The 15741-nt window shown below is 39.0% G+C and overlaps 1 protein-coding gene across 1 annotated transcript in view; it reads left to right on the plus strand.

Annotated features, from left to right (window-relative positions):
* The window catches only part of LOC135079223 (uncharacterized), a 369397-nt gene extending 357893 nt beyond the window's left edge, over positions 1-11504 (plus strand). The window contains exon 5 of the mRNA XM_063973813.1: positions 11439-11504. Within this exon, the coding sequence (XP_063829883.1) occupies positions 11439-11476 (38 nt within the window). The 3' untranslated portion in view covers positions 11477-11504. The remainder of the gene's footprint in view (positions 1-11438) is intronic.
* Positions 11505-15741: the final 4237 nt, after the last annotated feature.

The following is a 15741-nucleotide window of genomic DNA, read 5'->3' on the forward strand; positions in this document are numbered from 1 at the left end:
AGATTTAAGTATTTTTTAAAAAATCTCCAGTTTTTATGTTAAAATGTACCCTTGTAATGAAGAATACGGAATAATGTTAACTTTTTTGTTGTATTCGTATAGCTAAATAATAAGATTGACATTTTAAATTAAAATTTGCAAGAAAGAATCGTCATTACTCAAGTAAAAGCTAAAAAACCATGTATCATTTTGCAAAAAAAATATGTCTTGGGTAATTAAACGAAGAATTTCCAAGAAAAAATGTATGGAATGTTATGTACAAATTACAGAATTTAGTTCCTTGATTCATTAGCTATTCAAAAAGGTACAGGTGTTTAATAAAAACTACATAATTATTTTTTTATTTGAATTTAAACGTCTAGTAAAATACTTTCATAAAAAAATTAATAAATAAAAAAGTCACACTAACAACTATTCTTGGGTCTCAATAAATGAAAAACTTAGTAGGGTAAACCGTATAGCTATTGCCCACTTACGGATTTCAAACACATTGAGATGAAAAATTAAAGAAAGTATTTTAATTATCGACCATTTATGACTTTTTTCTTATAACTCAATAAACTGTTAAACAGAATATTAAGGCGATTAGAGTCCTCAATCCGCGCCAAATGGGCATTTTGTAAAGCCTACTCCTCTTTTACTGGTGGACAGAAATAGTTGAAAAAAATATATGTTATACAACAGTTCAAGGACTACATTTGTGACGTTTGAATTTTCGCTACGTCTCTTTGTTTTGGATTAAAAAAATAAATACGGGACATCGATTTTTTACTTAAATTCCCTACTCCTCCAAAACGGCTATGTTAATTTAAAAGATTTTTGCACGAATAGATTGGGAATTCTTTAATCTTTAAATGACACGTTGCGTTTTTCAATCGAACATTACTTTCATTCATAAATTTTACTTTTGATAAATTCCGAACGTTTTGCTGTTGAGGGGGCCTTCGCGGGGTGCGGCCGGCAGTCGGCCGCTGGCCTTCAGACGGGGAGGTTGTGTCACTTGCTGCAAACTGACATTAGCGATTAAAATGAATTTTTTCTTTGGCTAAGTTGCACCACCTGACGTGACCTAACTTTGACCGTAGCTCTGGCGATAACCGGTGTTTTTTGTATGGAGTTAAACAGACTTTTGACGCTTTTCAAAGTTGAAGTAAGATGGTGCAACCCAGCTTTTGTTCGACAATAGATTTTATGTCAGAATTGTTCATAGAGTACGTGCAGCCAGACAATACAATTGAATTATGACGCGCTCAGACGCTATTTTCTACCTGAATAGAATCTATTAGTGTAAAAAAACTATAATTGACTCCAAAACAACTGCACTAGATAAATACAAGTAGAAAAATTATTACGTTATTTATTTACTAGGCCTTTGCAATCAGTATCCAAATTAGGAGCTAGTCAGAATCTGTAACTTAGTCGATTTACGTGAAGAAAACAATTTATATTTTTCATACTTATTAGAATTAGATTTTAAATATGTTTCTTCGCGAAAATACCACAATTAAAAATAACACCTGTAACGGCCATAGACAATACTAGGTACTAATGCGTTCCAATAGGGATGATGACTGGGTAATGAAATCGAAATTTTATTTAGTCCGTCAGACAGATAAGTAGAAAATATTAGACTCATATTTTTTTAATTTTTTCCATAATCGAATAATTTATATTGAGTTGAAATGTCGTGTGACGTCACATTTGAGTAAAAATTCTACTCAAGCGTGGCGTATCGCGCCATTTCAACTCGATGTAGCACTGTTATTATTTAATTATGAAAGAAAATAAAAAATATGAGTCTAATATTTTCTAATTATGTGTCTGGCGGACAAATAATTGAATTTTTTTTTATGCATAACAAGGCAGGTATTTGACCACAATCGCACCTGATGTTAAGTGGGATGCAGTCTAGGATGGTACATATCTGCCCTGTAAGTGCTTATTCACTCTCGCCTTGAAGAGGCCCGGATTATAGTTTTCGGGAAAGACAGCAGCAGGCAACGAATTCCAGTCCCTAGCTGTTCGCATTATAAAAGAGTCATCGAAACGCTTAGTGCGAGCTGGTGGAATGTCAACAATATAGGGATGGTACGCTAACCTGCGTCTGGTTCCCCGATGATGGAAGGGGGCTGGTGGAATTAATTCGTTAAAAATTTTGTCATCTAGCCTAGGTTGTCGTCAGGAAGTTGGTCTAACTAATTCAGCTTGCAAGATTCCACCCGAACAAACATTTATGTAATTACCTACATACATCATAAATTGCAAGCTAAATAAAAGCTTGTAATAAAGTCGGGTTTGTTCAAATTTCGAGAACGACTGAACCGACAAAAGCATTAGAAAATTTACGAAAAATTAAATAAAATGTTATACCGTACAAAATGTTCATGGATTTTGTTATTTTTATTAAATACCTTTTACGCCTGAGTTAAATGACACCGACACCAAGGTTCATCAATTTAAGTTTAAAATAATAGGCAGTAATGTATGAAGAAAGAGCTTCTATTCTGTATCTACCTATGTAACCTATGCCCGTGTATTTTTGATCGGTGTCAAATCGGAGTTTTTGGTGCGGGGTACGCGGGTGTTGCTCGCGGCGTGAAGGTCAAACGCCCAAGGTCATTGAGGACTCTAATCGCCTTAACAGTTTTTAGTTAAACCTTACGTAACTTAGAAAATATTGAAATATATTTAAAATCTTCCAAAAAGTACAGTCATTGCCCATTTCTTACACTAATTGCCCACATCAAAGCACAGTAATTGCCCAGTATCTTACAACAAAATAATCAGTTTTAAAATGACAAAATAGGCTTTTAAATAAACAAAACAAAACATTAAACTTAAATTATAGTAGTACAGTCTTCAAAATTTTAAAATAAATTGCGTTTGGCCTTATTAACTATATTATCAAATATTTCTTGAGCTGATGTTGATAAGTCAGAATTGGTAGAGACAGAATCATCTACTTCAAAACAAAGATGACGCAAAAATTTGAATTTGATATGTATTTATTTTTTTATCTTCTTTGATATCAGTTCAAGTGGTTACTCAGTATGTTCAATTAGCTGTTGGTTATTCTTCCCTAAAGTTGTATCTATTTCCTTACAATTAACATTTTCACTAGTAGATTTAACGCAGGATTTTAATTTTTTGTATTTGCGTTTGAATATCAATTTTTTCAAGCCAAACCATATTTTTCAGCAATTTATCTTGTAGATAAATTGTTGGATACATCTTGTACAGCTTCGATCGCTTTTTGCAAATTTTCTATGCTATATTGAACTTTTGGAGTCTTTGGCATACTGAAAATGAAACATTAAAAGCCATTTCAATATTTATGCCTGTAATGTGCAAAACAAGTCTAGCAATGAGCAACTTAAACACTGCTGCTGCATGGTGGCAACACTCTAATAATAATTGCCCTGGGCAATAACTATACCTACATTAACATATGGCAATAACTGAAATGATGGTGGGCAATAACTAAAAATATACAGATTTACGTGCAGTGATTACCCACCGTTAAAATGACCGTTAGAAATCAAATTTTATCAGATATTTTCATTGATAATGGAGAAAACACTTATAATTTCATCATGACTATACACCATTAGTTGAATATTAAATAACTTGCAAAAAAAATTTAACCTCTAAGCAAGTAATTCCTTAGTAAAATTGTTAAAGTCTTAACCTGTTTAAGTAACATTTTCACCCGTCTTGATAAAATCCGCCTTAACTGTTTTTTTTTTAGTGTTTCCTATTGTAAATTTTAAATCTACTGTACATTGATCTCGGAGCCATCTACTTAATAAATTCAAATCTAACTAGAGTGATTCAAAGTCAGCACCTGACAATATTATTCTTAAAGCGGGCAATCACTACCAGTGGGCAATCACTCTCTGGTTTACCCTATTTTAATAATAATTGTATCACCTAATTTTATCTAGGTACATTATTTTAAGTCCTGCTCAAACTGTGAGCCCCGTCTTCTAATACAAGCTCGTAGTCTGTTTCTCACTTTTGTTTTTGTGACTCTTGTTGTCAAACTGCTGAATATCTTGAGCTGCCCTCTGAATGCGCTCACGAAGCTCTTGCTCGTTGTTTACGGGGGTTACATACAAGAGATACTTTCATGTGACCCCATAAATAAAAATCGCAAGAGGTCAGATCCGGACTTCTGGCTGGCCAAGAAATGGGTCCACCGCGCCCAATCCAACGAAGTGGATATTGTTGATCCATCCATTGGCGTACACTGAGACGAAAGTGTGCTGTGTGTGAAAGCTTCGTGAGCGCATTCAGAGGGCAGCTCAAGATATTCAGCAAAGTTTGACAACAAGAGTCACAAAAACAGAAGTGAGAAACAGACTACGGGCTTGTATTAGAAGACGGGGCTCACAGTTTGAGCAGGACTTAAAATAATGTACCTAGATAAAATTAGGTGATACAATTTTTATTAAAATACTAAGTTTTTCATTTATTGAGACCCAAGAATAGTTGTTAGTGTGACTTTTTTTTTATTATTTTTTTTATGAAAGTATTTTACTAGACGTTTAAATTCAAATAAAAAAATAATTATGTAGTTTTTATTAAACACCTGTACCTTTTTGAATAGTTAATGAATCAAGGAACTAAATTCTGTAATTTGTACACAACATTCCATACATTTTTTCTTGGAAATTCTTCGTTTAATTACCTAAAACATTTTTTTTTGCAAAATGATACATGGTTTTTTAGCTTTTACTTGAGTAATGACGATTCTTTCTTGCAAATTTTAATTTAAAATGTCAATCTTATTATTTAGCTATACGAATACAACAAAAAAGTTAACATTATTCCGTATTCTTCATTACAAGGGTACATTTTAACATAAAAACTGGAGATTTTAAAAAAAATACTTAAATCTTGAATAACTTGGAAATGAACAAGTTTCGGACATGGTGTCATATGACTTAAATGACTGCAAATAAGCTCTACTTTAACCCCTATCAAGGAATGTATCGCTTTACCTGTCACCCTGTATACTTGGATGATATTTTTATAAATTCGTTGAAATTCAACACTCACAGTTCTGGACACCTTCTCCCAAGTTTTCTTGAGTCGATACACGGACGTGTTAGACAGGGCAGCACAGACTTGCAGAACACCGTTAAAGTTATGCAGGCATCGGGCTATATCGGCTACTGCCGCCCATTTCTCAATCGCTGCCACTCGACCTTAAAATGTTAGGGTAATCGATTAAATAGTTGTTAATCTATCTCTAGCAATATTCTATCAATAAAACATTAAAATATCATCATACCAGCAAGTGTATATTTTTTCAAGATCTCAGATATGACCAGGTTGGAAATATGGTTGAAATGGGACGTCATCATCAAAATATGAGGAGCTCGCTCCGCTTTATCTGCCTTTGTCCATGCTTGACCCAAGAACTCTCTGAAACAAATACAAATATTTGCAGTAAAAAAAAAATACTCCTTCCGAACTCAAAATTTTAATAGTTATTAGAATATGAAGAGAACATACTCGCTATTTATTGAGCTGAAGATTTGGTAGTCCAAATAAGTCATCTGTTCAGCAATCTCCAGCGCAGACAGAGTTTCAACACTTTCCTTCGTTGGCACCTAAAAACAAAATTACAGTTACTTAGTTAAATCGTAACGTACCTATACGATCTTACGAACTTAAAGGTACAGTTACACAGTTATGCTCATTACTAGCACAACACCACGATACTATTTTTGAAATTGCTACTTAGTAGCATTGTGCGTTGAAACATGCATGTTTAATGCATGCTCAATTCGAGTTTTTCGACCACGCTTATTTTAAGCATGCTAATAAGCACGTCATTTTGTGAGTATGTGTAACTGTACCATGTATTATGTATGTATATGTACTTACATGAGGGGGAACAAATAATGCTTTCAAATCCACAGCTCGGTCTGGAGCGCGTTCTAACAGACGGAGCAGTTGCGCAGCTGCCTTATGCTCAGCAGGAAGCAGTCCAGGGCTCCCTTCGATCTCCTTCAAGAAGTCCATCGTCAGTCCTCGCAGCCGCTCGTCCGCCCAGAAGTCGTGAGAATGTTTGGAAATCCAGTGCCTAAAAACAAGATTTTTACTTTAAATGACTATTCTACAGTTAGCTATCCCCCGGGACCTCAACCTTCACTGTTTGGGTTTCATTGTAGGCGAAGCTGTAGATCCTGGCAATACTGGAGTTGCAATGGTGGAAAATTGTTGCGGGATAAGTTCCATTTATGACTAACTATATTCTAACGATTTCCTCTAATCAATTAGAGAGAGCCTTACTCCTGCAGTGGAGACCAGAGACTTGATGATGATGATAATTTAAAGACAACACATTTATTGTAACTAGGCGCCTGCCTACTGCCTAGTAAGGCAAATCCTTGAAACTAGAATTACTAAAAAGATTAAGTTTGAATCTAAATAAAACAAGTGTTACCTCAATACATTCAGGACCCGCATAGTAGCAGCTGTAGATATAACCGAATCCCGCCTGGTAGCTGGAGGTGACGTCGGCGGCGGAGACCTAGGATTCGACGACGCTGAGGTGGCTACCGCGAAGGCTACGGCGGCGGTCGAGGTACTGCTCCTAGACCGAAATATCCAGTTATTGGAAGAACGGCTGAAAGTGCTAGTCCTTTATAATGTTTGTCGTTATTTCAATATTAGTAATTTGTATTGCACATAATATTATTACTAATAGTTAACCCCTCGTACTAAGCTAAATATGCTTGTGTTACGAGTGGGTTCACCACAATAGTCGAACGATGGTATGGTTCGAACCAGCGTTCCTCGGATCTCGAGTCGCTCAGTCCGAAACCTCTCACCGTTCGTCTATCGTCATCATTATCTAGAATGAATAAATGGTTTATTACTATCTTGATAGAGAATAAAAAATATTTATTAGTGAAAATTTTAAAGATTTTTCCGAATTGAAGATCAGTAAAATTTTAAACTAAGTAGAATAAAAGACTATAATAGTAAAATTAAAGGATTGCTTAAATATAGACAGAAAATATGCATGCAAAAACTAAGTAAGTAGTGAAAATTTTGAAGGAAATAGATGCAGGAAGAAAATAATAAAATAATAAACAGGTTAAGAATGGAAATCAATGTTATGCCAATTTTATCGTTGTAGTTTAATTTAGATAATAAAACATGCATATAAAATATATATTTTATGTTAATTATACTAGTTATTGTTATTTACTCTCGCCACCACTTAAGTTTATATTTTTTATTCATCTAAATGAATAAATGGAATAAAATCATAAAAAACCATAAAACGTCTTGAAATGCGAATGTCCCAAAAGATGAAATATTTCAGAAATTACCCGAATTTACCAGTCAGTACTTTCAGGACAACTGCATTGCTCCCCGTTACAATCATAAACTAAATTCCAAGGCTAGTTTGCTAAAGGTCTAACACACAGATCTGTACAATATACATTGTTTTGGTATAATCGTTGGTAGTGTTGATGATGTCCAAATTCTGTTTCAGTCTATTTAGGTTGTAGGTATTGATAGAAAGGTGAGGTTTAGGCAATTCGTCGAGTGTAAGGCGTGCTTTATTCAAAAGGTAAGTTTAAAACAGTAGGTATCATCATGTCACAATCAAACGTGTTTGGCATTTTCGTGGTGTTGTTTGTGATCGGGCCATGTATGCGTTGTTCACACTGGGTTTGCACATTAACTCTTCAAAAGGGTATAAAAACGGATGAATGTTCTATTAAAGCGAAATATTATTCAAAAATACTCCTCTACGCCAACTCTACATTCTTTTTCTCTACGTCGTTTACCTTCACCAATCACTCACCACAACAGGTCTTTTCCAAAGCTGTTAAACGAATATTAATTAATAAAGAATATTTTGAAGACTGAAGCTAAAATTGGCGATAAATATTCTAAAAATACAACGAGGTCTTAAAATGACGAAAGATCTCGTGCAAAGCGTTTAAAATTTTAGTAAAATGATCAATATCATAATATAATTTGACATCATGAATAAGAATGGTGAGATACATGCCACAACACTGAGAATTGTGAGCTCCCACTTTTGTGCTAGATAAATTAGTGAATTCACTAATCGAACAATGATTTGAAGAGAATCAAAGACGATTAGTAAGTCGTCTAGATATGAAACATAATGTGTTACCTTCTGTGAGACTGCCTAAATGACGTGATGACTACACCTGCTTTGGGCTGGCTGGTTTCCCGGCGGTAGTTCTGAAATCGTGCACATAAATAGATATCAGTTTTGACGCTTTGAGAGATCCTAATTAGAAACACATGTCATACAAAGTGACGATATTCTGAACGCCAAGCCTTTCTAGATGGCGCTTTAAAACATACGCAGAGATTGATACAGAAAATGAAAGTTGGTGTAAGTTTGCAGACTAAATCAAACAGTATCAAAGCCTTCACTGCGGCGGCTGTTTGCCACGCCTGCTGTTTATTATCAGGCAGATCTTTGATCTTGTTTTACATGACCTAAAGGGTTTGATTGACTAAAGGTATAGTGGAATATCTTAAAAAAATAGTAGTATAATATCAATAGATCCGAAAATATAGAAAAAATATATAAAATACCAGGATAAAGTCGTACTGCGGGAATCTTCTTAACCTTCATAGGTCCTACTTTTGGGGTGCAACTAAAGGGAAAAGAGTGCGAAACCTTACTTGAGCCACCTGTGAAACCTGCGAGGTGACGGAGGAGCGCGGCTCCGAGCCGCCCCAGTAGCGGCGCCGCTCGCTGTTGATCGACGAGTTGGTGTAGCGGCGCTCACTATGGACATACGGTTAAATAAATTATAAATACTTGTAAAACAAGAACATTTTAAGTTTTATTGATGTTATCATTCACTTGGAACTTTCAACGGTTGAATTTTATGAATTCATTGGTTAAAAAACAAACTGATGCTTTGCAACCGCAATATTATTATGAGTGTGACTTCTCACCTTAACATCACTGTATAAAAGTTAACTACCGCTACTCAATATGGTGCAGCTCAGCTAACGAAGGTTTCTTGATGGTCGCCGTAATGCCGTTTATTGTTGTTCGGCTTGACATTGCATGCTCTCTTCTCTGATTTTTTCTTTGTTTATATTCACAAGTAAGTACTCCTTCCTACAAAACTTACCTGACTGACATCTTAAATGCTGTAGGGTGTCTTAGTTAGATGAAGGTGTCCGTCGTGGTGACTCTACTTTAGCTTGACATTACTACTTCTTCCCTTTTGAAACCAGCTCCCAAGCAGGTATAGGTTAGCTACCTGACCAGGTACTAATCGAGCAGTGTTGTCCCGTGAGAGATGAATCGGCACCGATGCGTTACCACCAACCGGTACAACCTAGAAAAATTTACCTGAGGCATCGCGCTCGCTGTTGAAAGTTTCCCGTAATTAACACCGTAATGCATCGTGTCTCGCATCCACCTAGGTAGTTATGAATTACCTACCTGACCTGTTTGTCACCATCTAACGTTGTCTCGTGAGTCAGCCCCGACGCGTTGCCACCAGCCGTCACAACCTAGAAAAACTGACCTGACTAACCGCCTATGCGCGTATCTGGCAGCGTAGGAGTCAGAGGCGTCTCGCACGCTGTTGAAAATTTCTCGTAATGAACACCGTAATGCATCGTTGCTTGACTTTCTGCTTGACACTGCTCCTCCACTCCTTTTGAAATCAGCACCCATCTGGGCAGCTATAAGTTACTTACCTGACCTGTCACCAATTTATGCCCGTGGATAGAGGAGTCAGCCCCGACGCGTTGCCACTTGCCACCAGCCGTCACAACCTAGAAAAACTGACCTGACTGACCGCCTATTCGCGTATTTGGCAGCGTTGGAGTCAGAGGCGTCTCGCACGCTGTTGAAAATTTCCCGTATGAACACCGTAATGCATCGTGGCTTGACTTTCTTGCTTAATATTGCTCCTCCACTCCCTTTGAAACCAGCATACTAGTTACCTATCCACTAGTTACCTACCTGACCTGACTGTCACCAATCTAACGTTGTCTCGTGAGTCAGCCCCGACGCGTTGCCACCAGCCGTCACAACCTAGAAAAACTGACCTGACTGACCGCCTATGCGTATCTAGCAGCGTAGGAGTCAGAGGCGTCGCTGTTGAAAGTTTCCCGTAATTAACACCGTAATGCATCGTGGCTTGACTTTCTGCTTGACACTGCTCCTCCACTCCTTTTGAAATCAGCACCCATCTAGGCAGCTATAAGTTACTTACCTGACCTGTCACCAATTTATGCCCGTCGATAGAGGAGTCAGCCCCGACGCGTTGCCACTTGCCACCAGCCGGTACAACCTAGAAAAACTGACCTGACTGACCGCCTATGCGCGTATCTGGCGGCGTTGGAGTCGGACGCCCGGCGCGGCTCGGCGGCGGAGGCGTCGCGGGCACTCGCGGCGGCGGCGGCGGCGTCGCGCGCGCTGTCGGAGCGCCGCCGGGCTTCGGCCGCGCCTCCCGCTCCCGCAGCGGAGGAAGGAGCGAGGCGCCGCGGACTCTCGGACATCGTGCGAACACGCTGCACATACTTTTCAACTTAGGACGGATTTTTTCGGATCGAAGAAACTTGTAGATCCTAACGTTTTGTAAATATTAAGACGTCTGCTGCAGGAAAACTGAATCTACTATAATGCTCTATTATGATGACTAAAGGGTAAAGCCTGGTCCGTGAGCACGTAGAATTTTGTCCAATGACCCCATGCTACCCATCCTTATCGCTCGCGCGATAAGGATGGGTAGCATGGGGCTTGCACACTCACTGCGGGCGCGCGTTGCACTGTCGCGACAGCAATATAATTACGCGCGAGCGATAAGGATGGGTAGCTTGGGGTCATTGGACAAAATTCTACGTGTTCACGGACTAGGCTTTATACGAATAAATGATTCCAGAATGTATTTTCGGGTCGCGCGCGCTGTCGGAGCGCCGCCGGGTTTCGGCCGCGCCCCCCGCTCCCGCAGCAGACGATGGAGCGAGGCGGCGCGGGCTCTCGGACATCGTGCGAACACGCTGCACATACTTTTCAACTTAGGACGGATTTTTCGGATCGAAGAAGCTTGCAGATCCTAACGTTTTGTAAATATTAAGACGTCTGATATTTACAGGAAAACTGAATCTACTATAATGCTCTATTATGATGACTAAAGGTATGCGAATAAATGATTCCAGAATGTATTTCGGGTATTTTCGGCGTCGCGCGCGCTGTCGGAGCGCCGCCGGGCTTCGGCCGCGCCCCCCGCCCCCGCAGCAGAGGAAGGAGCGAGGCGGCGCGGACTTTCGGACATCGTGCGAACACGCTGCACATACTTTTCAACTTAGGACGGATTTTTTCGGATCGAAGAATCTTGTAGATCCTAACGTTTTGTAAATATTAAGACGTCTGCTATTTTTTTTTTATGTGACAGGAGGCAAACGAGCAGACGGATCACCTAATGGTAAGTGATTACCGTCGCCCATAGACACCCGCAGACCCAGGGGCGTTACAGGTGCGTTGCCGGCCTTTAAGATGAAGATAAGCTCTCCTCTTGAAAGCTTGCAGGTCATATCCGTCCGGAAACACCGCAGACGACAGTCCATTCCACAGTTTGGTTGTACGGGGCAGGAAGTTTCTAGAGAAACGTACTGTTGTGGACTGCCAACCATCTAAGTGATGGGGGTGGAAGTGCTGTCGGGTAGATCGGTGGCGAAAAGTTTTACAGGAAATTTACAGGAAAACTGAATCTACTATAATGCTCTATTATGATGACTAAAGGTATGCGAATAAATGATTCCAGAATGTATTTCGGGTATTTTCGGCGTCGCGCGCGCTGTCGGAGCGCCGCCGGGCCTCGGCCGCGCCCCCCGCCCCCGCAGCGGAGGAAGGAGCGAGGCGGCGCGGACTCTCGGACATCGTGCGAACACGCTGCACATACTTTTCAACTTAGGACGGATTTTTTCGGATCGAAGAAACTTGTAGATCCTAACGTTTTGTAAATATTAAGACGTCTGCTGCAGGAAAATTGAATCTACATAATGCTCTACGGACATTGTGCGAACACGCTGCACATATTTTTCAACTTAGGACGAATTTTTTCGGCCGGTAGTCAGCTGAATTTTAATGCATCGAGGAAGCTTAGTTTTAGTATTTTACACACTGTAGTTCTTTTCAATGTGAGTAAGTTTTCTGAACACAAAAGTTTCACATAAATCTGGGTCTATGGTACTTGTTATGATAAGTTCATCTAAATAGGAAGCCAAAGACCTAGGTATTCAATAAGAATACAATACGATCAAAATACAATTTTAAATAAGCAACAACGCGATGTATCTCTATGATGGGTTACCTACTACTAATAATAGCAATCACGTCCAAAAGTTTCATAAAAGAGCTACAAGAACCCTAAATAGGTACCTCCGAGAACCGCTGCGAGATCTTGAACTTGTCGTCGATCTTGTACTTGTTCTTCTCCTGCTCCTCCTCCTTGTACTTGATGTCTTCGTCGCTCTGGTCAACCAGCTCGATGCTCTCGTCCTTCAAAAAAGTTATGATATCATCCATAAATTGAATCTTTGTGACTACTAGAACAGTCAAATATCACCAGTAATCACGAAATATTATGATGGTAGATGGAAGTGTATACCTGAATTTCTGCTTAGAATAGTGTCACGTGTCTTGTATATTCTTTTAAGTTAATCATAGGTTGACCTATCCTATCTGCATTTGGGGCTGCCATAAATAGTAAGGCAGTCTTAAAACTATTTCAACCGCACTGGATCCATAACAGATAAATAATATCACTGTCTTTTGCCGACCCCAAATAATGGGAAAAAGGGCTAGGAAAAAGAAGACTGTCTTTTACCTTCTTCACTTTCATTATGGCAGCAGCTGCGTCGTTGTCTTTGGTAGGGGACTTCCTCTCCGGCTTATTAGCTGTGTGTTCCGGACTCGCCTTCTTCGGACTCCCCACCAGAGTCACTGAGCTGATAGCCCCGGGAGAAGACGGTGATGTCCCTTAGATGAAACACACAATTAGGTCTATTTCTCAGCTGAAACTTGTAACAAACTTGACTTCTTCGAGAGAAATACAGCTTAATACAAAAGGCCTTATAAGCTAAGAAGAATATTCTTCAGATTTGCCAAAGCAATAAAAGTTTTTAATTTTTTGAATTGATTTTTGCCAAACCTTGAGTAAGAGGGTGTTAATCCAGGACGACCAAGTCGGAAATTGTGTTGAGCTGAGTGGATTTTAGCTATGGCCACGGAGGATCATTTTCTATAACATCTATCAACATCAAGTAGGCATTATCATAAATTTACCTTCTTTTCCTTTACCTTTCAAGGTCTCATTGCTCGACGACGTAGCCATGATCTTGGGGATTGTCAAATGGCTGTTATCTTCTTCCGGCTTCAGTAAGCGTGTTCATTACAAATTGAGTGATTAGTAAAATAAAAGCGACTATATAAATTAGTTTTAGCTTTAGCAAAAGATACCTTGCTAACTGAAGATGTTCTGCGCGATGGAGCCATCAAGTATGGTGACAACTTGTCGTCCTCCTCACCTAAAACGATTAATAAAATCAATCGAAATACGAGTTACAATATCTTCAAGGTACTCGTACATTATAAATATCAAAGCCTGTGGGCGTTTCATCAATAGCGATATGGAAGTTTTTATAGAAGAAGGCTGTTTGCCGAGAAGAAAATTTAGATCGACCATTGTGTAGTATTTAGGGTAAGAATGAATTCCTCTGCGAAAATATCCCCAAGCTATTTTTATTCAAGATGTCTTATAAGTCTTATGATCTTACTTTTTCGTGAAGTTCTCCAGAATCGTGACTGCCAATCTCTGTCACTGTATTCTGATCCATAACCTGCGAAATATTTACTCGTTTGTATTAGTTCTACAATAAAAATGAATGAATTGGACTAAGCTACAAGTATCATGTAGGTCTTTTCCTAGAGAAGATGCACCAAAGCAGAATAACTGATAAGTCTCAAACAAACAAAAATGTAACATAATAATTTCAAATCCACAGGCATTGAACATAAGATATTGCAGCACATCAAAAACTGTACACATATTAAAACCTAGTTGTCTACAAAATAAATGTAAAAAGCTGCGGCTACATAAACCCCATTTCAAGTCCGAACAACTCTTCAAAGCTGGATAACTATAATGGCACAGAATACGCAATCGAGCATAATTATGGTGAATATGCTGATGGATTCGGCACTTTTCCAAGTACCTCACAATTTTAATCCTCTTCTTCCGATCTCAGGTATACATTTGCAGCCTTGCATCACATAAACTCCTGACAACTCACCAGACACGGAGCTAGCCGCACTGGTTTTCCTGGTGGCATCAGGCGGTGGGGCTAGTTCCAACTCCTGCTGCGACTGCTCGTAGAACACTTGCTTGAGCGCCTCGAGCACCGTCACGCCGTCCGTGAACACGCGGTACGTTAGTAGGAACGTGTTGAGGAAGTCCACTGAGAGGAAGCGGAGATCTGGAAATGTGATGTTTTTATACGGGTGACCCATATAAGCCATAATGTAGTGTACTACACGATAAATGAGCTGTCTTAGCTCTTTTATGCTGAAATGCCCATTTTACTTAAGTACCTACTTCAAACTATTCTTGGAAAGTAAATCAGTAAATAGAGACTTTTAAATCAAATCAAATCAAATCAAATCAAATTCGTTTATTTGTGGAACATAGGTAAATAACATATTACAGGTGTTAAAAATGAAGTCGGTATCACTATGTTTGGCCCAAGGTCGGCGTACAAATTTACATAACATCATTGAGTCGTATTAGGTTAGTAGAAATTAAATTAAATAAAAAGTAAGTTAGTAATGTCCAATAAGTAACAATTTCATAAACATTTAAACATAAAAAAAAAGTCAAGAATCTTACAATTTGTCAGTTAAAAACTCTGTCAATGTATAGTAGGCTTTGCTTAATAATAAGGATAGCAGCTGCTTGCGAAATATCTGAATATTTGTGTCTTTTAGTGTCTGTGGTAATTTATTGTAAATTTTTGGAGCCATACTAAAGAAGCTTTTTTGTTTTAAAGCAGTTTTTGAGACAGGTGCACTTAAAATGTGACCATGACGTCTACTCTTTTTCAATTGCCCAAAGGATATTGTGGGAAACAAGTGTGGATTTCTCTAAATGTACACTACACAAGCTGACAAGAAATTATAGGCAATTTGAATGGCATTCACGCTAACGAGCGATAACATCACAGTCAATCAACTCCAATATTATCAAAGAGGAAATGATTTGAATAGATTGTCTCAGATATAGTCACAAGTTAACTTACCAGTGAGCCTCTGCAAAAGCCTTTGAGGAGTGGCAGACCGAATCTGTGGCACTTTGCACGAGTTTAACGTGCGGCTGAACCGGATATCCACGTCATCAGTGAAGAGGGCCCGGTCGGAGCGACACGCGGGTAAAGATGCAGAGGCGGCGCCGCAAGCCCCGCAAGCGCGGAGTAGCTCGGTTAGAGCAGCGCTTTCCATGCATTGGGCCAGCTCGCTGGTCCAAGCTGCTTTCTCTTCAAGAGTTGCAGCCACTAGAATAAAAAGATTTTGGCTTGGCACTTTCTCGTGCTGCAACTCTGAATGGGTCATTGTTTGTGAAACACCTTGGTGAAGATGCTTCACCAAAAATATTGAGAAGATAATATGAAGCAGATACTTATGGATTATCAGTTTCCCTTAAC

This window comes from Ostrinia nubilalis, chromosome 16, assembly GCF_963855985.1.
Source record: "Ostrinia nubilalis chromosome 16, ilOstNubi1.1, whole genome shotgun sequence".
In the NCBI taxonomy this organism is placed as follows: domain Eukaryota; kingdom Metazoa; phylum Arthropoda; class Insecta; order Lepidoptera; family Crambidae; genus Ostrinia; species Ostrinia nubilalis.